Here is a 24,075-nt window from a genome sequence, read left to right as displayed (position 1 = left end):
ATTCTAGGCCCCTGAGCCCCCAACTCCGGTCCTCACACCCGGCAAGTGGCGTATGGCCCCAGGAAAATTCTGATCTCCCTGATTGCTCCTCAGGAGACGAGGGGCGGGACTTGTCCTGTTTATAAAAAGCTCGCCAGCTGCAGAGGTGCCGAGAGACCAGAATAACTTCGAGCCCGGAGGCTGCCTCCCACCCCCGCCCCCAGCGCCCCGGAAGTGCGGAGACTTCCCTCCCGCTCTCCTTGCATTTGGGAAATCTATTTTTTTCTAAGGGTAACATTTTTTTCCCTCTCCCTCACTCGGACTATAAAAGCATCATAAACCCACTGCGGAGAACTGGGAAAACTCAGAAAATCATAATACATAAATATAAGTCCACCTCCAATCTCTTCCCCCATCCCTCCCGCCACGGGAAGACCAGCAGTCGAGTTCCCGCTTCGGGGTTGGGGTGGGGGGCCTCCAGGCGCGACCCGGGTGGAAGTGAGGGCGTGCGAGGCCGCTAGGCTCCAGGCTCCCCGACCTCCCAAATGCATGCTTTGGACTTTGTACATGGATGGATTTCCCGTAGGGTAAAAGACCACAACAACATGCACCAGTTTCTGCACAAAGGAGTTTGTATTTTAAAATAAAAATAATGGAAGACCTTTATTGTTAAGAATCAGCATAAGGCTCTGGAATTAGGGGTGGTTGACTTGGGGGGAGGTGTCCTGTGTGGCAAGGGAAATAAAACCAAACACTCCCAGATCCCACCCCACTACCTCCCCATCTTTCTCTTCCAAGATTCCAGATACAATCTTGCCTCAGGGCCTTTGCACCTGCTGTTTCCTCTGCCTGAGCTGTTCCCCAGCTCTCCCTGTGCCTGGCTCTTTCATCCCCTTCAGGTCTCCAATCAACACCACCTCCCTCCAGAAGTTCTGATTTCACCCTGTCACCTCCTATCGTGTCACCATATTTCTCCTTCCTAACACATCCCCCCCATCAGAAATGATCATGCTGACTTACTTATCCAATAGCCAGCTGTGGGCTCTGAGGGGCAGGGATCAGCATCCCCAGCACCTGCATCTGTGGACACAGTAAGTGCCCTGTGATGGTATGACATGAGTGAATGAATAAATGATTGGAGGGAGGGTGACTTTCGCCAAAGAGATTAGGGAAGACCTCTCTGAGGAACTGACATTTGAGCAGGAACCGGAAGGAGGAGAAGGAGCTGACCACCAGGAGAAGCGGGGAAACAGAGCTCCAGACAGAGGGAACAGCAAGTGCAAAGGCCCTGAGGCTGAAACTCACTAAACAAGCTCTAGGGACAGCCCCTCTCCAACTCTGTAAGGAAGGGGGCCAGGCAACAGTTTCTCCCTCAACAGAAGGCAAACTGAGGCCCTAGGAGTCACCCTAGGTCACAAGGGCTGAAAGTTTCCAGGGACCCTGAAGACCATCTCCTACCTTCCTCTTTGGGTCAAGGATGGGCCACAAAGGTAAGGACTATGTCCCTCAGGAAGGACCCTAAACAAGAAAATGGGGCACTTGGAGAATGTGAGTGATTTCTTCTTACTCACCCCTTCTGTGGGCCTCAGTTTCTACATCTGTGAAATGGAAAGAAGAAAGAGTTGATACCTCAGAGCTCAGTGCCCAGCTCAGGACACAGTTTCCTCAAATGTGACCCATTGTTACAATTCTGTGATCCTCACAAAGAGCCCATTTTACATTTTACCCATGAAATGACAAAAGCTCAGGGAGGTTAAGTCTACCTCTGAAGATCACAGCCTGGAGAGGATGGTAGACATGAAACAAAGAATCCCAAAGAACTTCCACAAGTGCCAGCCTGGGTTGGAAGGTGGAGGGTCAGGAAGGACTTCCTGGAGGAGGGGATGCTGAGGTGAGACCCAAAGGGTGAGGATGAGTGAAAGGATATGTATTCCAGGTGGTGGGTACAGCATGTGCAAAGGGCCTGATGTGGGACTGTGCTTGGAGTGTTAAAAGCCAGCATAGGGTAGAGTGCAGTCAGTAAAGGAGAGAGGCAAGAATGCCTGTGGCCCAAATCGAAGGAGAACAGAAGAACGTTTTTATGAATGGGTGGAGAAAAAATGGTGAAAAGCTGAAAGATGATCAATGGTTGAAGTATAGCAGAATTTTGTTTTCTTCTGGTTCCATTATTATGTTTCCATTATTTCCAAATTCTCTGTGGGAAACATGTAGTACCTGCAAGTAAAGGGGGAAGGATAAAAAATTATAAATAAAAATTCCATAAATCTCTGCCTTGTGAAAGACTGGAAGGAAATGCACCAAGTTATAATCCAGATGACCTTTAATTCTCCCTCTGTGGAATCTGATCATTAATTGTAATGATGATGAATGATCAATGGAATGGAATTATTAATGGAATTATTTAGGAATGAAGCCTGCTGTTCTTGAAGCCAGGGGTTGTGATGACTTGTGTCGTGTATAAATCCTCAGACATGCAGAGAGGGAGGCTGGGGGCGCGGGGAGGGAGGCTGGGGGTGGGGGATCCTGAGTCCTCCGGAAGTGGGAATTGAACCTGAGACTTGAGCACAGAGCCGCCTCATTTTCTTGGGATGAGCTGGGCCAAGCCGGCCGGAGAGGGACTTCCAGCAAGGCAAGGAGGACGTCCGAATTCGTCCCACGTCCCCTCTGCGCCTCCCGCCGCAAGGGGGCGCCGCTGGCTAATGTCTGGGGCCCAGCTGCATGGCCTTGAGACCTCAGGCAACCGGACCTCTCTGCTCCTTTTTCCCCATCCGTGAAATGGCATAGTACTAATTTGGGGTAATAGTTTATTTAACCTCAGAGAATCCCCCACATTTCTAAGATATTTCAGGGAGGTCACAGACACCACCCTCCAATCAAAGTTTACCCAAGTATTAGGATCTGGCCATAGAGGGGAAAGAAGGGGCTTCCTTTTCCCTACGGGAGATTGGGACAGCCTCAATCAGGAGATGGAGAGAACTTCCATGGGGGAGAATTCTGTGCTTCTGTTGCTGTTCTAGAAGAGGAAGAACGTGTGAAGGAATCAGCAGGGGGTCCTGGGGCCAGGGAGAACCAGGATCCTTAGACCTGAAGACAGAAACTATGGCGACTTAAAGCAACAGTCAGTCAGTGCACAAGCAGTGACAAGCTGAGTCAGTCTTCAGAGACAATCCCTGACACAGAGCCCTCTCTTTCTTGGCCCCCTACCGCCCTCCACCAGAGTTCCAGAGCCCATATTGGGTCTGGACAAAGATTTGGTGGTGGAAATTCCCCCATTCAAGTTCTTGTTCTCTTGCAATGAGCTGCCTGGCAGATGAAGGGGAGGCGTCTCGGGGAGGGGGCATCTCCTTGGGGCTGATTCCCCACCCTCTTTTGCAGGCACATAACAGGCACACAATAGGTATCCAGAAAATATCTGTAAAGAATGAAACAATAAAGTGATGGAAGTGGCTCTAGTGACCACTGGAGAAGATGGACAATGGGCCTGGCAGACAACCCTTTTCTATACCAGTGGTGGAAATCCAGGTGGGAGAACTCAAGGGCCCTGGAAGAGGCTGCCTCCAGTCCAGCTCCTTGGAGAGCTCTCTCAGCCAAGCCCAGGGTCAGAGTGGACCCCACTAGGTGCCTCCAATTCAGCCCTAAGAACTGCCTATTACTGAAAGCTTGGTTGTCTCCCTCAATGGGTGGGAAAGGCAAAGCGGGGGCCACCTGGGACTTATTCCTGGGAAAGTCCACCCACCCACCAGGAGCCATTAGGTGCCCAAAGGCTCAGCCATCATATTGCCCTCATGGTCCATGCAGGGCTTGCCCATGGTCCTCTGGTTGTCCAGATGTAGGGCCCCAGGGTCTGGGCTGGCCTCAGAGGACAGGAGCTCAATGTCAGGTGTCTCCGAGGCCTCCTCAATCAATGCTCCCTCTTCCTCTTCCTCCTCTTCTTCTGCCTCCTCCAGAGTCAGCTGAAACTGGAATCTGTCAGGGCCACTCTGCTTGGGGCTGGTGGGGTCCACAGGACTGCAGTGGATCTTGCTCTGGTACCACTCACGGTTGTCTTCCAGAGTGTCCAGCAGGTCCTGTGCATCTGGGTGTACCAAGTCAGCCCATGTCTCCCACAATGGGTGGGCGATGTAGTCAATGAAACCCACCTGTGGGGTGATACAGAGTTGGGGGGTAGAGGTTGCTGTGTGGTAAGTTACTGTGGAACCTAGACCTAGTCCAGCCTCCAAGCATTTGCCCAGGTTGTTCCCTCTTCCTGGAATGCTATTTCCCAACTCCTACTCATCCTTCAAAACCCTCTTCAAAAAACCCCTCCTCTAGGAAGCCTCCCCCTGCCCCTTCTGGTCTCCCTCAATCCCTAAGTCTTTCTTTCACCTCAGCCCTGACTCCTCAGTGTTGGATGTATGTGCCCCCCCAGACTGGGAGCCCCTTTAGGATCTTTCATGTCACCCAGAATAGACATTTCCAAACTCCACAAGTGATCATCCCTCTTCCTGCAACCTAGAGGGAATGCGTCCCAAGCCTGACTGCACAGTCCAGTGCAGACCCTTAGGCCACATCCCCTCCTTTTCCAGCAAGGGGTCAAGCCAGGACTCTTGGGGTCAGCTCAGCCACTCCTTCCCCTCCTCTCTCCCCAGTGCCCACCAGCTTGAGTCAGTTACTCTTAGACCTGGGACTTTTCCACCGAGGCTGTGTGCTTATCACACATGGGGCTGATGTCCAGGCCTGATTCGCGCTCACGGTCACCCTGCTGGAAGAACTCGGCCATGATGCGATTTGTCCACTGGCGGTACAGCGGTAGCGGCTTGGTGGGGTTACTGAGGTCGGCACAGTGCACCAGGCTCTGCAAGACCTGGTGAGACCATGGCTCGGGAGGACTCAAGCCAGGCCACCCCCAGGCCTGGTACCCACCCCCCAGAGGCTGGTGCCATGGACACACCCATCTTATAGGTGGGGAAACTGAGGCCCAGGAGGGGAAGGAATAGCTAAGGCACAGGCATGTGACTGTAGGTGCCTCCATTTCTTCAAGTTGGGCACACAGTCAGCTCTTCATAAATGTGGCTAAATGAGAACAGTGGAAACCAAAGCCCCAGGGCTGGCCAAGCCACCCACCTGAATGCGGTCAGAGTAGTTGTCTAGCAGCAGGACTCCAAGGCTCGTCACCTTCTTGGTCTCCACCATGGTCTTGAGGTCGGCCAGAAGGTTCATGTGTTTGGACATGTCCGTGGCCAGCACCTGGGGGCCGGCAAGCAAGGATGACAGGTATGAGGATAGCGCCTGCTCCATTTCACCCACCCCACCTCCCGTATGCCCCACCCACTTGGACCCTCAGCCCTCTGAGCCTCAGCATCCTCATCTGTCAAATGGGGGGATATAAAGAGATTCACTGAAAACCTAGCTAACAAGAGAGGCTGAGTCAACAGTCCCTTCTCCAAGGTTGTTGGGCTTTGTAGGGTGCATCCCACATGTGGGACAGGGAGATTAAACCTGGGGGCTGAGGTCAGATGTGCCTGAGGGTGGCAGAGAGGCCCAGCAGATGACACAGCCAGTGCAAAGGCCCTGAGGCTGAATGAGCTGAGGCACATAGAGGAGACAGTTGTGGCTGGAACAGGTGAGTGCAGGAGTGACAGAGGGTGATGAAGTGGGGAGGGCCTCAGGGAGGAGTAGGGAATATAACCAGAGGGCCTCAGGGAGGAGTAGGGAATATAACCAGAGGGCCATGGGGGATATATCCACAGATGGATTTGAAGCAATGAGGAACCTGATTTGGTGCTCTCCAAGCCTCCCTGTGGTGGGAGGGTTGTTTTCAGTCATTGGGAGGGAAGTTCAGCCATGAGCACAGCTATTTTAAAATCACTTATCTGGACCCACCCGGACCCAGCCCAGGAATGACCCACATGGCAGTCCATAGGCTTCTTTGAGAATCAGACAGAAGTCTGAAAACTTCTCCCCAAACTTCTCATCTGGCCCAAATGATGCTCCCTCTCAGGATGCCCACCTCCCAAAGCCCCAGCTCTACCTCATCAAAGTTCCTCTTCACTTGGAGCCTGGGTTTCCTCTGAGCCCTCCCCACATACTCTTCCCTCTGCTGGGAATGCTCCTCCCTGCCCCTTGGCCCTCTGCACCCTGCAGGCCCCAGCTTCAGTGCTCCCTCCTGGGGAAGGCCTCCCCAACCTTGAGTACCTTCCCCCGTTACAGCTCTAGCTACAGGTCCTCCATCATAGCTCTGCCTGTGGGTCCCCCACCACAGTTCCCACCTAAATGTCTGTCTCCCCTGCAGACTGTGAGTGTCATAAAAGCCAGAACTCTAATGGTCATTGGCACAGGGCAAACACACAATAGGTGCTCAATACATGCTTGCTAAATACATGAATGAGGCACAAGACCCCAAAACCTATTGATGTCTCCCAAGTTGAAAAATATCAAATGGACAGATTTAAGCATGTGAAAAGTTGCACCAGAAACAGTTTCCACATTGTTTGTACGTGAATCATGTCCAGGTCCTGATTAGCCTAACCAAGGGCCTAGTCACTCAGGGTTTGGACAGTCACTGCCCCATTTTACCGACCAGGAAGCTCAGACTCAGAATGGGGACATGTCATGGTCCAACTGAACCCCCAGCCAAACCAAGATTGTCCCACCCCATCCATCGCTGTGATCTCACAATGTCAATGACCATCCTGCGCAGACTCAGCCGCTGCTTGATGCTGAGGTTCTGGAAGATGTCACAGTTCTCTGCCTGTAGCAGCTTGAAGCCCACAGCCAGGTGGTGGTTCTCCAGCACAGAGGCATCATTGTACATAAGTGCAAGCTCTGAGTCTATGGGGGAGGTGGAGTACCTCAAGATCTGCCTGCCCAACCCACGCCACCCAAAGGCAGGTTTTGTGAATTCTTGGTAAACTCCTATTCATGCACTGAAACCCCAATTCTAATGCCCCCTCCTCCAGGAAGCCTTCTAAGACCCTGTCTCTCCCCATGGCCCTACCCTGATTCTGCAGGGCTGAGGGCATCTGTGTTCAGCTCTACCTCAAGACTGATGACTCCCTGGGGACTTGGCATGGCAGGAGACAGTGCACACTGAGTGCTGGTTGAATGAACTACTGAATCTTTGTCTTATTAAACTCTGGGATCTTCAAGAGAGAGGGCTCCACTCTCATCCTCAACTCTCTAGGGACGTGTATGTGGTGTCTAATAATTGCTTTTTGACTGAGTTTTTCAGACACCCCAAAGGACCCTAAACTTCAAAATTTCAGTGGGCCCATATCAGCTCTGCCACATTTGTTATTCTCTCATTTATTGAGTGTCTACTGCATATCTGGATCTGTTTCAAGCACTTAAGGGAGGGAAGATTGTGGCAGCCATTCACAAGCAGGGAGACTCAGAGCAGGGATGGGACCACCTAAGATCACTTGATTGACAGGTGGTGACAAAGCCCTGCCCCCTAACTCACTGGTGTTAATGAGAAACTGATTGGAGACACCAGGATGGTCCACATCATGGATGGCGCTGGCGAAGATGGCAGCCAAGACTTCCAGATCTGTGAACACGGCCTGAGTGGGCAAGGGGCATAAGAGGTGAGAGGTAGGCTCCTGGCACCCTGCACCCACCAGGGTTGACTGCAGCCATTGGGCCCTACCTCAAGTGCAGGTGTGGCCAGCAGCACATGTGTGGACTGCGCCACATCAGCAGCATGTAGGCTGTTGTGGTAGGCCACATCGCTGTGGTAGTGACCTTCCAGCATCAGTAGGTAGGTGACAAGCGTGTCTGCTGGGATCTGAAATGTCTTGAGCAGGTCCCGTTCCTGGTCCATCACAGGGCCCCAGTCAGGGCCTTGGCCTTTGGGCAGCAGCACAAACTATTCCTTTGTCTTCTCTTTTTCTGAATCCCTATCCATCTTTCAAATGCCCCCTCTTCTAGGATGCCCTCTCTACTCTCCCTCTAACTCCCTTGGTCTCTCTCCTTCCCCTCTGGCTCATCCCTGACCTGCAATTGTTCCCTCCAGACTGGATCTCTTCAGGCCTGGCCCAAGGCGGAGGCTTGTTGACAATCAGCAATGAACTTTTAAACCTAGTGAACTCCTATTCATCCTTCAATGTCCTGCTCAAATAACCCCATTCAGGGATGTTAGGGAGGATTTGAAGAATATATGTCCCCTGAGTTCCTGAGGTAGGAAGGAATGAAGGAAACACAAGGGTATTAGAAGCCAAGGGCAGGGGAGATACCTGAAAGATGCTGAAGATGATGGCTGTGAGAGGTCGGTTCCCACTTAGCTCTGCCACCTTGAACACATCAAGGCCCCACTTGTTGGTGTCTTCCAGCTCCTAAAATGTGAAAGACTGGAGCTTAACTCCAGCCCAGCTTCCCCAAACTCTGGAGCCTTGACCCCCAGCCCCAGGTCCCAGGTCCTACATTGAGCCCCACTTTGCCAGTATACAGGTGGGCAAACTGAGTCCCAAGATAGGGCATCCACTCAGAGCCAGGACTCAAACCTGGGACTCAGCATTCCCATTGGAAACCCACCTTGGCCAGTTGCCCCTCCCGGTCAGTCTGGACCCCAAAGCGTGGGACTGTGGCTGCAGGAAGGCTGGTACTGTGCGGGAGCCCACGCAGTCCACTGATCTGGGACATAGGTCTCCGGGGCTCCGTGGAGGTCGCCCTGGACAACTCCACCTCAGTCTCCTGGTCTGTAGGCAGGGCAGGGTAGGGCTCAGAGAAGCCTATTCACCTGCTAGGGTTGGCCTGCTTGGCCTTAGGTACCACATTTTGCCAAGCCTTGAGATCAACCTATTTTCTTGTTAGCTGTATCAAAGTAATCTCAGAGTGAACTCCTGTCTGCCCTGTAGCTACCCTTCTCGTTCATTGCTGACCTTAGTGAGCCCTTTTACTGGACATGGCCCCTGGGCACCTAGAGCTCAGTATTTTTCCCCAAACAGCTGAATATCCTTTCCATCTCCCAAGCTGGAGACCCAGATATGTGGTTCCCTCCATTTTCTCCTTGGTGAAATTCTACTCATGCTTCAAAACCCTAGCTTTAATGTTCCCCTCCTCCTGGAATTTCCTCTTGTTCCTCCCTCTGGTCCAGCCCTGATTCATGGGGCTGGAGGTGTCTGTGTCTAGGTCTGTCTTCCTCAGTTGAGGTCTGTAGTAGAAATCTTTTTTTCTCTTCCCTCTTCCTACTTCTATAATGTGGTCTAGGTAGTGACCCACCATAGCTCACCCAGGAAGGTTCGGGATATGTACTCGGACACCTGGTTCCCGGAGCGGCTGGTTTCAGACAGGTGAGTCAACTCCCGGTTCAGCATCCGCTTGAACTGCAGGAGAAAGTGAGGACAGTGAGGATGGGACTGTGAACAGAGGCAAAGGATCTCAGGTATCTGGCCCTCTTTACCTTGTTGGAGGCCATCTCCCCCACGGAGTGCCGTGTCTGCAGTGTCTCCAGCTGATCCAGACACCAATCCAGCTCATCCAATGTCTCCAAAGCCAGCTTCTGCCCAGTGTCCTCTGGGGGTCAAGCTGGTCAGGGGCCTGCCCCATCCCCACTCGGGAACCCAGAGCCCCTTCTGCCTCCATATCTGCATCTGGAGCCCAGAGCCCTTCCCAGTGAGGCTACTCAGGACCCCAGGATCTCCCCATCCCCAAGGGTGTTGAAGCTGGTGGTTACAATTAGCATAGCCTAAGGATTCATGGGCTGGGAGGTCGCCATAATGAGGAAGTTCACAGCTGTCCCACAGCGGGAGAAGATAGGAGCAGGCGCAGTACCTGTTGGTGGAGGGGGCTGACTGCCAGATGGAGTATTCCCGACGCATCCCTGCCTGCAGTAAACACAGTCGGCTCAGGGGTGGCCTGCTCACCCATATGGCCCCGCCCCCAACTTCTCCAGGCCCCGCCCTGCCCAGCCTTCCCCGTGACTTGCCAGCCTCGCCCTTTCCAGCCATGCTCCGCGCCTGACCACTTTGTCTTTCATCCCTCCCCTCTCCACCAGGCCCTTCCCTTCTCTTCCACAGGCCCTGCCCTTCCCCCTGTCGACCCCGCCTCTCTCGGCCAGGCCCCGCCCCCCGCCCCCTGCGTACTTGGCTGCCCCGCGGCCTTGCAGGTGCGCAAGGACCGCAACGTTGCTCCGAACCGTCCGCAGACTGGCCAGGACCTATAGGGAGCGGGGTGGTCAGCTTGGAAAGGAGGGGTTGGCTCTGACTGCTTGGCTCACGAGAGAAGCAAGATGTGGGTACCCACCTGGGCAAAGGGTGTCACAATCATGTCTTCTCCGTGTCTGTGGGGAGACAGGACATGGAATGGCGGTCAGGAGGAGCCCTCCACACATTCCTATCTTCCAGCTTTTACCTACAATATGCCCTCAGCTGAGTGCGTCCTATCGTCATGACTCCTCCTTTGGATGTCCTCCTAGTAGTTCCTGGGCTCTCCTCACCCGACTCTTCTCTGAAAGCCGCCACAGCCCCTCTGACCAATCACAGATGGGGAATTTGAGTCCCAGGGGCAACAGGAGTCTTAGAGGCAGGAAATTACGGCTACCAGGAAGCTCAAATCAAGGTGTTTGTTCAGTTGCTGTTAATTGGCCTTAATATTTTTGGATTGCCACCCAACCCCAGCCTGAAGTCAGGCACAAAGGATCACCCCATATCATTCTCGGCATGCTGGACTGAGTAAGTGAGCTGCCTGACAAACTCCTACATAAACCTCAAAGCCCAGCTCAAATGATCACTTGAAGGAGGTGTGCTGAATGGAGAAACAAAGGGAAAAAAGGTCATACGAGGAGGTGTTATCCCACCAGCCTCAGACTCACAGGTCGCTAGCCACGGAGGAGTTCCGGGACATGGTCTTGGATGAGAGTTCGTAGTCACTGTCTGAACGGTAGAGAAAGGACTCCCTCCTCTGGCTGTGCTGGGCAGGGGCTTGGATGACTCGGCCAAGGCCAGACCCCGCCTGAGGGTCCAGGGCGCTTCTCCCACACGAGAGTCCATTTTCCAGGTCAAAACTGAAGGCAAAGGAGGCATAGTCAGAGACGAGGGTCCTGGCATGTGAGTGGTGAGCCATGGCCCATACCCGTTCTGTCATATCCTCCCTGGGGCCATGCAGTGGGCTGGGCAGGAGTAGCCTCGAGCTTGTCTACCTGTCCCACAGTGACACCCCCTGTCTGGGATGCCACGCCCCTCATGCCTCCATCTCGCCTCTGTATCTCAAAGCCTCTTCCACTGGGGCTAACCTAGACTCAAGGACGTGAGATTCAGATCTGTCCCCAAGTGGCTGTGTGACCATGGGTAGGTCTCAGCATTTCTGTGGACATCAACCACCCTGTTTCTAGTGTGGGTGTGGTAGACTTCACCCCTGAGGGGGCTTTTAGGGGGTTACAACCAGGCACCTGAGGAGGACAATTGGGTGCCCTTTTACTGAGGAATAAACTGATCGCTTCTCGGCCTTTTGGCTAAGATCAAGTGTAGGAATAAACTGAGGTCTAGGTTGCACAGTAAGTTCATTGGGACTGGAAATGACTTCCTGGGCTTTCCTCTCTGGAGGGGACTTGGGTCCTGCCTAGATCCGTCACACTCCAAGGCTCCCCACAGCCAGCAGAGGCCACGCCCCCAGGCAGCTTTGGCTCCGCCCTGGACCACCTGTCCCCTCCCTCAGCTCCAAGCCCCAACCCTTGGCCGACATGGCCCCGCCCCAATCTCGTCAACCACATCCCCGTCTCGCTTAGCCCTAGCCTTAGCTCCCCAAATCCTCTGCTTTATTTTCGGCCCAAAAGCTCTGCCTGTTCTCTTCCACCTCCGAGCCTTTGCACAGGGTGTGCCCTCTGCCCAGAGCACCGTCATCCCTACAACGCCCTCTGTTCCAGACAATCCCCAATCCCTCCTCCCATCTCTCAGCCCCGAATCTCCCTCCAGCCACACCCTGATGGGGAAAGAAGACCCACCCTAGTTCTCTAGGGGGACCTTCTAGTCAGAGGTCAGAGAAACAGTGGCAGGAAGCGTGGGAGGAGGGAGTTAATGACCAGGGAGAGAGACTGCAGATGGGTCACAGGCTTTTGAGAAGGGAGCAGGCAGGAGAGGCAGGGACAGGAAGACCCCAGGGGCCGCCCTAATTCGCGAGACTACTGGTCAAGGGCCAATGTCCACTTGGTTCCCAGTCAGATCACCCTACCCGGGTCCACTGGCGGGGATCGGCGCCTGCCGGAAGACTCCGAACAAGGGATTCGGCTCAGACCCGGGGTGGAGTTGGGGAATTCGGCAGGATTCTGCCCTGCTCGATCAAGTACGCCTGGGTTTGACTAAGTTGGGTCTGATCACACAGGGTTGGGCCTCGTCCGGCTGAGTTCGATCGGTGAGTTCAGCAAGATTCGGCTACATCCAACCGCGCTCGGGTAGGTTCGGATACGTTCGGGTGTGTTCGGCTATGTCTGGCCGCTCTAGGTTTCCGAGCAAGTCGCGGAGGTGGGGGGATGGTCCTCGGGCTGGATCGGGCACTTTCGACTTAGTCCGGCCTCACTCGGGTGAGTTCCGGAATGTTCGGGTATGTCCGGCGGCTCTCGGTCTGTTCAGGCCCGGTGGCTCCTAGAGAAACCCCTACAGCCAACGAGTCCCAGCTCCCGCTTAGTGACGTCACCATGAGGGGCGGGGCTTCTTAGTGCTTCTCAAGCCTTGGAGTGGGCGCGTGACTGGTGGAGAGACGCTCTTGGGGGCAGGCTAACCGAGGTGAATACTCTAAACCAGTGATCGGAGGGGGAGGCTTGCGGGTGACTACTTCCTACCCCTCCCTTGCCTCCTCAAAGGTTCTGGGAAGGCGCACCTATGGATAAATAGGGAAACTGAGGCTGGGAGAGGCCACAGGGTGCTGGGTTCGAATCCAAGTAGCGAGAGCGGAGAGTTAAGGTCTGGGCCAAGGTTTTCTCGCCCCGGGGGAAGCTGTTTTTCTTTCTGCTCTAAACTTAGCCTAGATCGGCCGGGTCAGGCGGTGGTTCCATGACGCGGGTGGCCAGGAGGAGGTCGCTCGGACTGTGGGAACGGCGCTTATGTCCGTCTGTTAGACAGGTAAACTGAGGCACAGGAGCCTTGGAGAGACCCGCCCTCCTCCAGCCCCACTCCCTCGACGTCCGCCACGTACCTGTGCTCACTCCCAAGCCCTCGGCAGGGACCCCTCTTCACAGGCGTCTGGTACCCAGAGGGCCCTCTCCTGGACACTGGAACCCACTCCCAGCCTGAAATAGTGCCATCAGGGACCACAGTCACGGCTGCCTCCCTCCCTCCACCAGCTGTCACTGTCTGTGTGACCTTGGAGAAGGGACCTTTAGTCTCTGAGCCGCCAGGTGCCAAATTATCAAGTGTGTACAAAAGCGGTACGAATCAATAGCAAGGAACCAGACCCAGTCGGCGCCCACCAGCCCCCACCTCCAAACCCCAGCCTCACCCTCGAGACCCACGAAGTTACAATCGCTTCCTGAGGGCTGGAATTCGAACCCAGAGAAGTGGAACGAGTTCTTGGAGGTAGCAACCAAGAAGTCAGCTCTCAGCTGGGGATATGCAAGGAGCCCTCTTACACCACAAATACCCTGTCTGGAAGGCCCCCATCAAACCACGTCTTCCTCCACGGACACCGAGGGCTTACTATGAGGCCACCAGGCCATCTCGTTGCTGGCGCCGGGACGGATGGTGGGGGCAGACCAAGGGAAGGAGTGACCTTCCCCCCTCCACTGCCAAGAGGCTCAACCTGCCTGCCCTGGGTCAACGAGGGTCAGGAGGAGACGTGAGCCTCAGCCCGTGCTGCTCCTGGCCACACAGCTGGAAAGGAACAGTGGCTGGTTCCCTGGGCATATATCCAAGCGGAGGGTGGAGGGAAACAGATGAAGAGAGACAGTCACCAACTCTAAGAGTCAGAGATAGGGCAGGGGGAGAGAGATACCGAGAAAGCGCGGAGGAGCAGAGGGTTTATACCCTGACCCCCAACCTGGCTCCAGCTGTCCCTGACTCTGCCTTTCCCACCTCCAGCCCTGCGGTTCCGATGACCCCTGCGAGGCCCACTGTCTCGCCTCACCACAGCGGATGGGCCACCGTGAAGCGCCGCTGCAGGCGGATGCTCTGGTTCACCAGGAGCTTCCTGAAGAGCCCGGGGGAGCTGCGCGGGGAGCACCGGGGGGAGCTGGGCCCAGGGGCCGGGGCGGGCGCAGGGGGCCCCTGCATCGCCAAGACCGCGTGGAGGCTGGAGGCTGGACTCAGGGCGGACTGCGCGGGACCTTTTCTGGACAGCCACGGGGGCGGGGCCCGGCGGGGAGAGGGCAGAAGGCGCACCAGCCCCGCCTCGCCGCCGTTGGACCGCTCAGGGACGCCCCCGCTAGGACAAATGGGGAAACTGAGGCAATGGGCTAGCCGCGATTCTCTGCTCCCACTCTTTATGGGGCCCAGAAACCACTTCCCTCTGTCAGCATATCCCCTATTACTACGGCTTGCTCATCTGATAACTGGGCTGAAAAGTGATATACGGAAGTTAGAAAAGGAAGTGCCCTCTGCTACAAGGGAGTCACCGTGGCACAGAGCTTGCGGAGGGGCTGCCCAGATCCTACACAGTTGCTTGCAATCCCCCTCTATCCATTTTCCAGATGGAGAAACTGAGGCCTGAGCCACCAAGGGGCTGCCTAGAAACTACAAAACCTTCATCCTTTACCAGATGGGGAAACTGAGGCTTGGAGAAAGGTGGTGGCAGATGCCAGTCTTCATGGCAGGGCAGCTCCCCCTCTCTCAGTCTCCCTCCACAAGTCCCCACGTGGCCCCCGACCTGCTCTGACATTCCCCAGGTCCTGTCTCTGGATCCCTTCTCCTGTCCTGCTGTCTCCACCGGACAAACATCCGCACTCCACTCCCGCCAGGCCTTCCGTCCTGTGAAGCTTCACCTGCCACCCCACCCCCACTCCAGGAAGGACCCCTGGAAAGGGAAGTCTTGTTTCTGGTGTCTAGGGGTTCAGGGATCTGTACCAGGTGGCCTACAATTGGAATGCTGGTGTCAGGTGGTCCTGCCTCATTTTTCAAAAAGGGAAGCCAAGTCTTGAAGAACATCACATTTGGAGGTAGGATCCAGGACACTCACATCTCAGGCAGAAGCAACCAAAGCCCAGGGTGGGTGGGCCTCCCATCTGAGACCACACAGAAGCTGTGGGCCCGAGTGTCCTGCTGTGGAATGACAACCCCCTGTTTGGGCCTTACCCCAGGGGACTGCACCAGTTTTGGGGTCCTCAGACAAATGCCACCCACATTTCTGGCAATCCTAAGGTGACATGAAATACCATTTTGGGAGATAGGGGCTTCAATGGGAGACCCTAAGGCACCGCAGGGAGGAGACTCTGACCCTCTGTGACATCTCAAGCACACTATGGTCCTCGTTGTATAGATGAGAAAACAGAGGCTCAGAGAAGGGTCACACTGCGGCCCAGGAAGACAGAGAGTCTCAAGGGTCTGGCTGGGAACCCCCTTCTGTCCCCACAGCCCTGCAACCGGACACCTGGTGGGAATCAGACTGTCCCCAAGACAAAAATACCATCTGTAGCTGCTGTGGCTGGACCTAATTATAGCTGGTCCCCAAGGGATAGAGGCCGCCAGGACGGGCCTGGTGGAGAGACTGGGGCTGGGTCCAAGGAACCTTGACACCACCCCAGCCCCATGGGAGAGGCTCACAATGCTCTCATGTCCCCAAGGAGAAACTGAGGCACAGAGAGATTCAATCCCTCTCCTGAATTCACAAACATAAAACAGAAGGTTAAGACTAAATATATGATATATGTATAACTGAATCGCTTTGCTGTACACCTGAAAATAACATTGTAAATTGGCTACACTTCGATAAAAAATTAGGATTAGAAAAAAAAGACTAGCAAAACAAAAGACATCCTACAGAATGGGAGAAAATATTTGCAAATGATGCAATTGACAAGGGCTTAATTTCCAGGATATATAAACAGCTCATACAGCTTAATAACAAAAAAAACCCACAACCTAATCAAAAATGGACAGAGGACCTAAACAAGCAATTCTCCAATGAAGACATACAAATGGCCAGAAGGCACATAAAAAAATGTTCAATAGCACTAATTATGAGGAAAATACAAATGAAAATTACAATGAGGTGTTACTTCACACCAGTCAGAATGGTCATCATTAAAAAGTCCACAAATGATAAATGCTGGAGAGGATGTGGAGAAAAGGGGACTCTCTTACCCTGCTGACAGGAATGTAATTTGGTGCAGCCATTATGGAAAACAGTACTGAGATGCCTCAAAAAATTAAAAATAGACTTGCCATATGATCCAGCAATCCCACTCCTGGGCATATATCCAGAGGAAACTCTAACTTGAAAAGATACATGCTCCCCAATGTTCATAGCAGCACTATTTACAATAGCCAAGACATGGAAACAACCTAAATGTCCATTGACAGATGATTGGATGAAGAAGTTGTGGCATATTTATACAATGGAATACTACTCAGCCATAAAAAAAGAAATAAAATAATGCCATTTGCAGCAGCATTGATGGACCTGGAGATCATCATTCTAAGTGAAGTAAGCCAGAAAGAAAGAAAAATACCATATGATATCACTCATATGTGGAATCTAAAAAAAAAAGAATGAAATGAACTTATTTACAAAAGAGAAACAGACTCACAGACATAGAAGACAAACTTGTGGTTACCAGTGGGGAAAGTGAGTGAGAAGAGACAAACTGGGAGTTCAGAATTTGCAGATACTAACTACTATATATATGTACATATATATATATATATATATATATATATATATATATATATATATATATATGTATATATACACACACACACAGTATGTATATACAAACACATGGATACAAACTGAGCCCTTCCTGCTCTCCTAGTGCTGAGCCAAAATCTGTGCATGTAAAAACCTTTTGATTTTTGGAACAACTCTATAAAGTGGGGACTGTCATTCCCATTTTTTGTATGGGGAAACTGAGGCACAGAGAGGTGTATTCATTGCCTGAGATCACACAGGCACTAGTGGGAGGGCTGGGGTCATTCAAGCCTAGGCTGCCAGGTTCCCCAGCCTGTGCCGTCTCCCACTTAATGCTTAACTGGCTCCATCCCCTCTGCAGTCCCAGACACTACTCTGACATTAATGTTTTATCAATAGTTTTAATATTAATGTTTCATTAAAAGATTCAACTTTAAATATTTTATAACCAGTTTTAACAGTAATGCATTGTTAATAATAGCTTTTTGGATGGAGAAACTGAGCCACAGAGTCAAGACGCAGCATTCAAAGCCTGGCCTGCCTGACCCTGGGAGGCCTCAAGCTTCACCCAGAAAGGAGCAGAGGATAAAGAAGGGGTTGACATGACTTTGTCTCATCCTGACTTTGTCCCTGCATGCTGTGTGATCTGAGGAGGTGCCCAACAGTCTCTAGGGCCCTTAGCACATCAATATCTCTCAATTCCCCCCTTTTCAGCCTCTCTTCCCCGGGCAAGCACCTGTCTCCTCCACTATCAGGTGGCCCCAGTGAGACAGGAGGTGTGTGCTATTATGCCCATTTTACAGACAAGTATACTGGGATCTGGAGAGGAGAGATGACTTGCCAAAGTCCTTGTGAAGAATCTTGATAGAGAGAGGAGGCTGGAGGCTGAGTCCCAGATGAAGATTCTCACATGTGCCAGATCTCACCCTTCTCTGCTCCAGATCCTCCTTTGGCTCCCCATTGCCCTCACTTCTGAATCCACACCTCCCTGGAGGACCTGAGTGGCCTGACCCCTGCTTGCCTCCCCATCCCCCTCTTCTTGGCTCACTCTGCTCCAGCCCTCATCACCCCCACCCAATTCCTTGTTTTTTTGAAGTAGCCAGGGTCATCCCACCCCATGCCCTTGCCTGAATGCTCTTCCCCTGCTGACTCTTTGTCTTTTGGTTCACAGCTGGAGTATAATCCCCTCCAGGAAGCCCTCCCTGATCAGCTGAGTAAATATCCTTAGAGCACCCTCCTTTCACTGGTACAATTTCACATTTACTGTCATGATTATTTGATCTATGTCTGCCTCACCCTACAGCCCCTTAAGGGCATGACCAGGTCTGCCTTGCTTCCAGCTGTGCCCTCAGTGCCCAGCACTCAGTAGATGCTCAATAAATGCTTTTGCAATAAATATAGAGCCTCCCCCTCCACCTTTCAACTACATTGATCTGTGTTCAGCTCCTCATACACCCTGATCCTCTTGAGTCTGAGGCTTTGAACATTTTGTTCCTTCTGCTTGGCATACCCTTCCCTGCACTCCTCCCGGCTGACTTCATCCTTCAGGCTAAGCTTAAATATCATTTCTTCCAAGCAGTCCTTCCTCACCCTCTATCCCCAGATGCTGGCTCAGAACTTCCTCTGGGCTCCATGGCACACAGATCTCTCGCCATCACAGCACAGATCATTCTGTGTTGTCTCCAGCTGGTATGAGTCTGTCTCCACCATTACCCTATGAGCACCTACTTGCCCTTGGGCTGTGTCCCCAGCACAGGGCCTGACACACAATTGGTGTTAAATAAATGCTTGCTGAACAAGATGCTCAGATCCTCCCAGACTCACGTGATCTTCCTAGGGTGGTGGGGAAGACAGCCATAGCTGGTGACTATGCTCTGGCACAGAAAGTTCACAACAAAATGCAGAAAGTATGAGTTTGTGTTTGCATCTCACTGATGACACTGAGGCTCAGGGAAGCACCACCATTTGCTTGGGAGTGTTTAGTACATTGGCTTCGAACCTAGTTTCCCCAAGAGCTGAGCCTCTCCCACCACATCTGCATATATATGCACAGGCAGGACACATACACACAGACATGCTCACAGGGACACAATCCACCACTCCTGCCTTCCAGAGCCACTTGGCTCTCCCCCCAGATGGGCCCAAACCCAGTCTTTGTTTGTTCTTTCTTGAAGATGGAAAATCATGAGTCACCAGGAAAGAGGGCAGGAGGAACTGAGGGGTGGGGGCAAGGGGCCTGCTGGGTCACCTGGGAAAACTCCAACCCTTCTGGGCTGTGGGGCCCATCTGTCCCGGACACCAACAGGGCTGCTGGAGGGCCAGGCTGGGGGCATTAAGCTAGGCTTGTTGATTAAGTAAGAAGCCAGTGGCCATGGTAGGTCCGTGGACCGAGGCAGGAAAAAAATACAGAGAGGAATGTGACTCACCCAAGTTCACCCAGCCTGCCCTCAAACCCTGGGTTCTAAGTCTGGTTTGATTTAGCTCCCCCTCCAATCCAAGGAGGGCCTGGGACTCCTGGACTTGCTCCTCTGCCACACTGAGGACCCTCTGTTCCCTCAAATGCCCCTGTTTCTCTGTGTTTTTCTTCTGTCTTTGTCTTATTCTGCCCCACTCCCCCAGTTTATATGAAACAGGAGCAGCCCGTCTCCCATCACTACTCCCCTCTTTTCCATCCCATTCTTTCTTATGTGGAAGAAACATTCTGTGCTCAGGGTCCCCAAGAGGCTTTCCTTCTGGCAGCAGGGAACATGTGTGTGTGTGTGTGTGTGTGTGTGTGTCAGGAGAGGCTACAGAGGAGGCTCCTCCCCACAGCAGAGCAGACAGCCGGCCCTGGCCTCCTCATTTACCCAACCCAAGCTCCCCTCAAATGCTCTCAGTGGTCACAAACTCCACAAACATCCAAGGACACTCCAGGGTCTGGAGGACCCTTGGGCAACCAACTGGGACAGAGCATGGACAGTCACTTCCAGCCACCCACATGGGCACCACAAGATGAAATATGCAAGCAGGTACATAACTGGTATACACACATCCCATCACCCACAGAGACACAGCTGTGGACTCATACAATAGATTAGAGCGCACACGGGGTCGCAATTGCTCAGACTCACACACACATTCAGATGCAACCGCACCTGGGCACACCCGGTCACACAGCCCCACAAGCAAGCAAACTACCCACCCCCAGCTCCACCCTGCATTAAAAACAGCTTTTCCTCCAAAGCTCTGGCTTCAGCCAAGCAGTAGAGACCTCCGCCCCTGGAGAAGCAGGGACCCTCCGCAACTCCCATCAGGCACTGCGCGCCCCTCCCACACACCGCGGGAGGGCCCTGCCCACGCCCACCTACCGCCTGTGGAAGGAGGTGGGCCAGGAGAGCTGCGACTTCTCCAGCCCGGGCCGTGGGCTCCGGTCCCGCTCCCTGCAACCCACAGACTTGTCCGGGTCTGAGTGGAAGCGCTGCTGGATACAGATGGGGCGCTGGGGCTGCCGCCACAGGTGCTTTGGGGGCTTGACTATTCCTTGGCGGCTGCGAGCGCGGTTCAGCTCGCGGGATGCCTCTACCCCTTCTTGGACTCCCGGAGTCTCCATGCGCCAGAGCCGTGGAGCAGGCAGAGAGCAGGGAGTGGGAGCGGTCCTCGGTAGCAAGGAGTGTCTGAGCCCGGATGGGGCCAGAGCCGGGGTTGGAGGCGACAGCGAGGAGCTGTCCGCGCCGGAGGTGCTGAGGCGGGAGAAGGTAGAAATAGGTGCTCAAGGTGGGGCTGACCCTGAGGAGCTGTTCGTGCTGAGATGGAGCTGAAGGATAGATAGCAGGGAAAGAAGAACTTTGGGGTGGGCGTTGGAGACAGGGGCTGGGGCGACCCCCAGCGCCAAGAATGGTCTGCCGTCCCTTCCAGTGCTGAACGAAATAGGGTCAAGACATGGACTTGGAGTGAAGACAGAAACTGTCCTCCTGGTTGCTGCCGAATGGAGAGCAGGGAAAGGGTCTCGGGAGACCCCCAGAACCAAGGCACTGACTCTACTCCTGATGATGAAAGGGAAGGGCGTAGTAAATTCAGGGGCTCCGGGTGGTTGAGACAGAAAGGAGCTGTCCGCGACTTGTCGGTGCTGAAGGCCGGCCCAGAGACAGACAAGGGTTCAGGAGTGACCCCAGACCAGTGCGCCGTCCACCCAGGAGGTGCTGAAAGCTGAGTAGGGATGAGTCCTTAACCTTCCCCCGTGACTGTAGCAAAGAGGAGTCTGGAAGCAGAATCCAGGGCTTTGGTCTTCAGAAGTAGGCACAGATAGCAGTCTCTCTGCTCAGGAAGATAGGCTCAGCGGTTTAGCCCCAGATGGGGTCTCTTTGGGATCTTAAAACTCCCATCCACGCAGGGCAGGGATCCGAGAAAGTTCGAGAAAAGGGGAGGGCTGTGGTAGGGCCCTCCCATGCCTGGGGTAGGCACACAGAAGCCTGTCAGGGTTGCCGACAGTGGGGGTGGGTAGAGAGGGACACTCTTTTATAGCCACACAGACGCCCAGACCCTCAGAGGAAATAGCAGGATCTCACTTGCCTTGTGACGCCCTGGGCCCCACCTCACAGCCACAATTCCTGCTCTCAACTCCCAGGCCTGCCCCTCCCTTCCCTAGTTCTAGAAGCTCAAGGCCCTGCCCACCAGGCATTCTAATCTCAGGGGTAATTTCCTGGCAAATGGAGGGAGAGAACATTTTCTACCACAGTTAACAGAAGTAGACATGGACAAGAGCAGGGCTGAGTGCATGGGTGTGGGCTGGGGCAGGGAGGTATTTGGGGCCACTTGCTGCAGCAGACGTGGGGCAGAAAGAGCCATAATATTTTCAGAGGGCTCAGAAGTATATCTCAAGGATATTTCCCATGAAGATTGTCTATCCTCTACATGAGTTGTGTCCCCAGGTTGGAAATGGAAAATACTTGGGCCAGCGAGTCAGACAAATTGAACTCAAGCCCCAGTACTATCACGTCTTGCTGAGTGATGCAAAACAAGTGATTCCTCTCTGCCCATTACATTCATGGCTCAGTCCCTGCCCTCCAAAGCTGACAGTGGGAGACATGTTGGTCAAGTGATGGGGGATATGAGTACTGCCAGTGGCTAGCTGTCACTTCGCCTCCCCAAACCTGTTTTCTACTCTGGAAAATTGGGGTAATGATAGTGTTCCCACCTCTTGGCACTGCCGCAAGGATGAAAAGGGATGTCACAAGTGAAGGATCAAAGACCAGGAGCTGTCCACCAGTCCCCACCCTCTCTTACCCTCTGCTGGTATCCACCAATGCCTGGTGTGTCTACTTCATAAATAACTTCTGAATCTGCCTACTTCTCTCCAGCCCATGGCTCCCACCCTGGCCCAGGCACCACAATCTCCTACCCAGGACTGTCCCAGCCTTTTCATTGGGCTCCTGCTATTTCTACCCCTGCTCCTGACAGTCCTCCCTACAGCAGCCACACGAAATTTTTTTAAATGCCAATCTGATCAACTTCCTCCATTGAAAACCCACCCATGGCTTCCCATTACACTCCATGAGGTCTTGTGTGGTCAAGCCATTGACCATCTCCCCAGGCTCCCCTCCCACCTTCCAGCCACACTGATCTATGTTCAACTTCTCATGCACCTGATCCTGAGACCAGGACTTTTCATGTTCTGTTTTTTTCTAATTGACATACATTTCCTTGTGCTCCTCCTGGCTGAGTTCTCTTCATCCTTTAGGCTAGATTTAGATGTCAGCTCTTCCAAGCAGTCCTTCCTCACCCCCTAGCCTCCAAGGGTGGGTCAGAAGACTCCTCTAGAGATCTCTCCAGATGTTATGAGTCTACTTCTGCCATCAGCCTGTGAACACCTGCTTGCCCATGGCTGTGTCCCCAGTACAGAGCCTGGCACACAGTAGGTGCTTAATAAATGTTTTCTGAATAAGTTAAAGAAAGGTAGAAGAGGTACTCTCCCTCTCCTGGGACTGGCCCCCTTCATGCCCATCTGTTTTCTCACCTGCCTGGGTCCAGGTCGTGGCTTTGCTCTGTCCCTCGAGCTTCGATGGTGAACACAACACAGGCACTGGGCTCCACCTCTCCAGTGGTCCCAAGGCGGCTTGACAGTGGTGGCAGCAATGGGGTCCCTGAGAAGCATCTCCGAATGACACAACTTCCAAGGGGGCTCATGGGAGACAAGCCAGAATCCACTGACTTCAGGACTGCCTGGACAGACAACAGCAAAACATGAGCAAGTTCCCAGTCATGGGGTCTCTCTGGGACCCTGGGGACTATGTGGCTCTGAGATACCCTTACCCAGATTCCTGAACTGACCCAGAGAGCTCAGTCCTACTTTCTCTCAGAATGAATTTCCTTCTCTGAACCTCAGTTTCTTCATCTATGAAATAGGGATGTGGATCTCAACCTTGCAGGATATAAATAGTTCCTGGCTCACAGTAAACATTGCAAAAATATTTATCAATCAATTATTTCACAGTATGTTCATTATTTATTACATTATATCAGATATACCACTGTTTATAATAATATGAACTGTAATTTTATTCTATCATATTATACTATTTATTAAAATATAAAGATGAGGCATGAAGTAAGTAAACGAGCAAATAATGAGGGTACCAATAGCTAATTTCTTGCATACTCACTCCACATAGGTGCTGTTCTGACGATTCTTCGTGGATTAGCTCACAAGGGCATGATGACGCCATTTGATACAATTATTCTCATTGTACAAACAAGAAAACTGAGGCTCAGAGGTTAAGTAATTTGCCCAAGGTTGTAGCTAGTAAGTAAATGGTGGAGATGGAATTCTGGATTCTGAGATTTAGTGCCTCACTTCTGGAAGGAAGGACCGAATAGGGAAAATTCAGTGAGCTGGTGATTGCAAGCATGCTCTGGGTAAACACCTGAGACGTTTAAAAATCAAACAGAACCAAGATGAACTGATGAGTTAGGGGTGTGAGCTCTCCAGCCCAACAGATAGGGGTTCAATCCATGCCATGTGATCTAGGGCAAGCATGCCTCAGTTTCCCTATCTGTGAACTGGTGATTAAATTGATACAGATCCTGTGGGGTTGATGATAGAAAGATCAAGGAATATGTGCCAGTCGCAGGCTGGGAGCTGTCCCCAGTGCTGACTCTAGGAAGTGGCAACGAAACCAGAACCCACCGCCATAGGGGTAGGAGTGTAGGCCAAAGGAACAAATGGGGATGTGGGAGAGGTGGAGCTCAGAGCCAGCCTTCTCCCGCTCTGCCCCTGCACCTCACAACTGAGTCTGTCTCCACCATCAGACTCAATATGCAGATGGAGAAACTGAGGTCCAAGACCACAAGGGTAATCAGGGCTAAAGCCAG

General features: G+C 52.9%; 1 protein-coding gene and 1 long non-coding RNA gene across 6 annotated transcripts; one reads left to right on the top strand and one right to left on the bottom strand.

The window, feature by feature from the left end:
- Window positions 1-579: 579 nt before the first annotated feature.
- PDE4C (phosphodiesterase 4C) lies at window positions 580-23,560 on the bottom strand. 5 transcript variants are annotated; one of them, XM_074350410.1, is made up of 16 exons: window positions 23,367-23,556; window positions 22,721-22,926; window positions 10,769-10,960; window positions 10,201-10,237; window positions 10,041-10,114; window positions 9,730-9,782; window positions 9,359-9,471; window positions 9,188-9,281; window positions 8,491-8,654; window positions 8,193-8,291; window positions 7,607-7,771; window positions 7,421-7,520; window positions 6,635-6,789; window positions 5,083-5,205; window positions 4,640-4,822; window positions 580-4,118 (listed from the first exon to the last, which is right to left on the bottom strand). In XM_074350410.1, the coding sequence occupies exons 1-16, from the start codon at window positions 23,427-23,429 to the stop codon at window positions 3,729-3,731; spliced, it is 2,211 nt and encodes a 736-aa protein (XP_074206511.1). In that variant the 5' UTR covers window positions 23,430-23,556; the 3' UTR covers window positions 580-3,728. The 5 variants fall into 5 exon arrangements, with proteins under 5 accessions (XP_074206511.1, XP_074206513.1, XP_074206515.1 ...); XM_074350412.1 differs by lacking the exon at window positions 4,640-4,822 and having other exon boundaries at window positions 23,367-23,560; XM_074350414.1 differs by lacking the exons at window positions 22,721-22,926; window positions 23,367-23,556 and adding an exon at window positions 20,076-20,332 and having other exon boundaries at window positions 581-4,118.
- On the top strand, window positions 12,213-16,491 carry LOC141574655 (uncharacterized). Its single transcript, XR_012501613.1, has 2 exons — window positions 12,213-12,343; window positions 13,965-16,491. It is a non-coding gene; the product is annotated as an uncharacterized LOC141574655 (long non-coding RNA).
- Window positions 23,561-24,075: the final 515 nt, after the last annotated feature.

This window comes from Camelus bactrianus, chromosome 22 (genome assembly GCF_048773025.1).
Source record: "Camelus bactrianus isolate YW-2024 breed Bactrian camel chromosome 22, ASM4877302v1, whole genome shotgun sequence".
Taxonomy (NCBI): domain Eukaryota; kingdom Metazoa; phylum Chordata; class Mammalia; order Artiodactyla; family Camelidae; genus Camelus; species Camelus bactrianus.
This window is presented reverse-complemented; position numbering and strand designations above follow the sequence as displayed.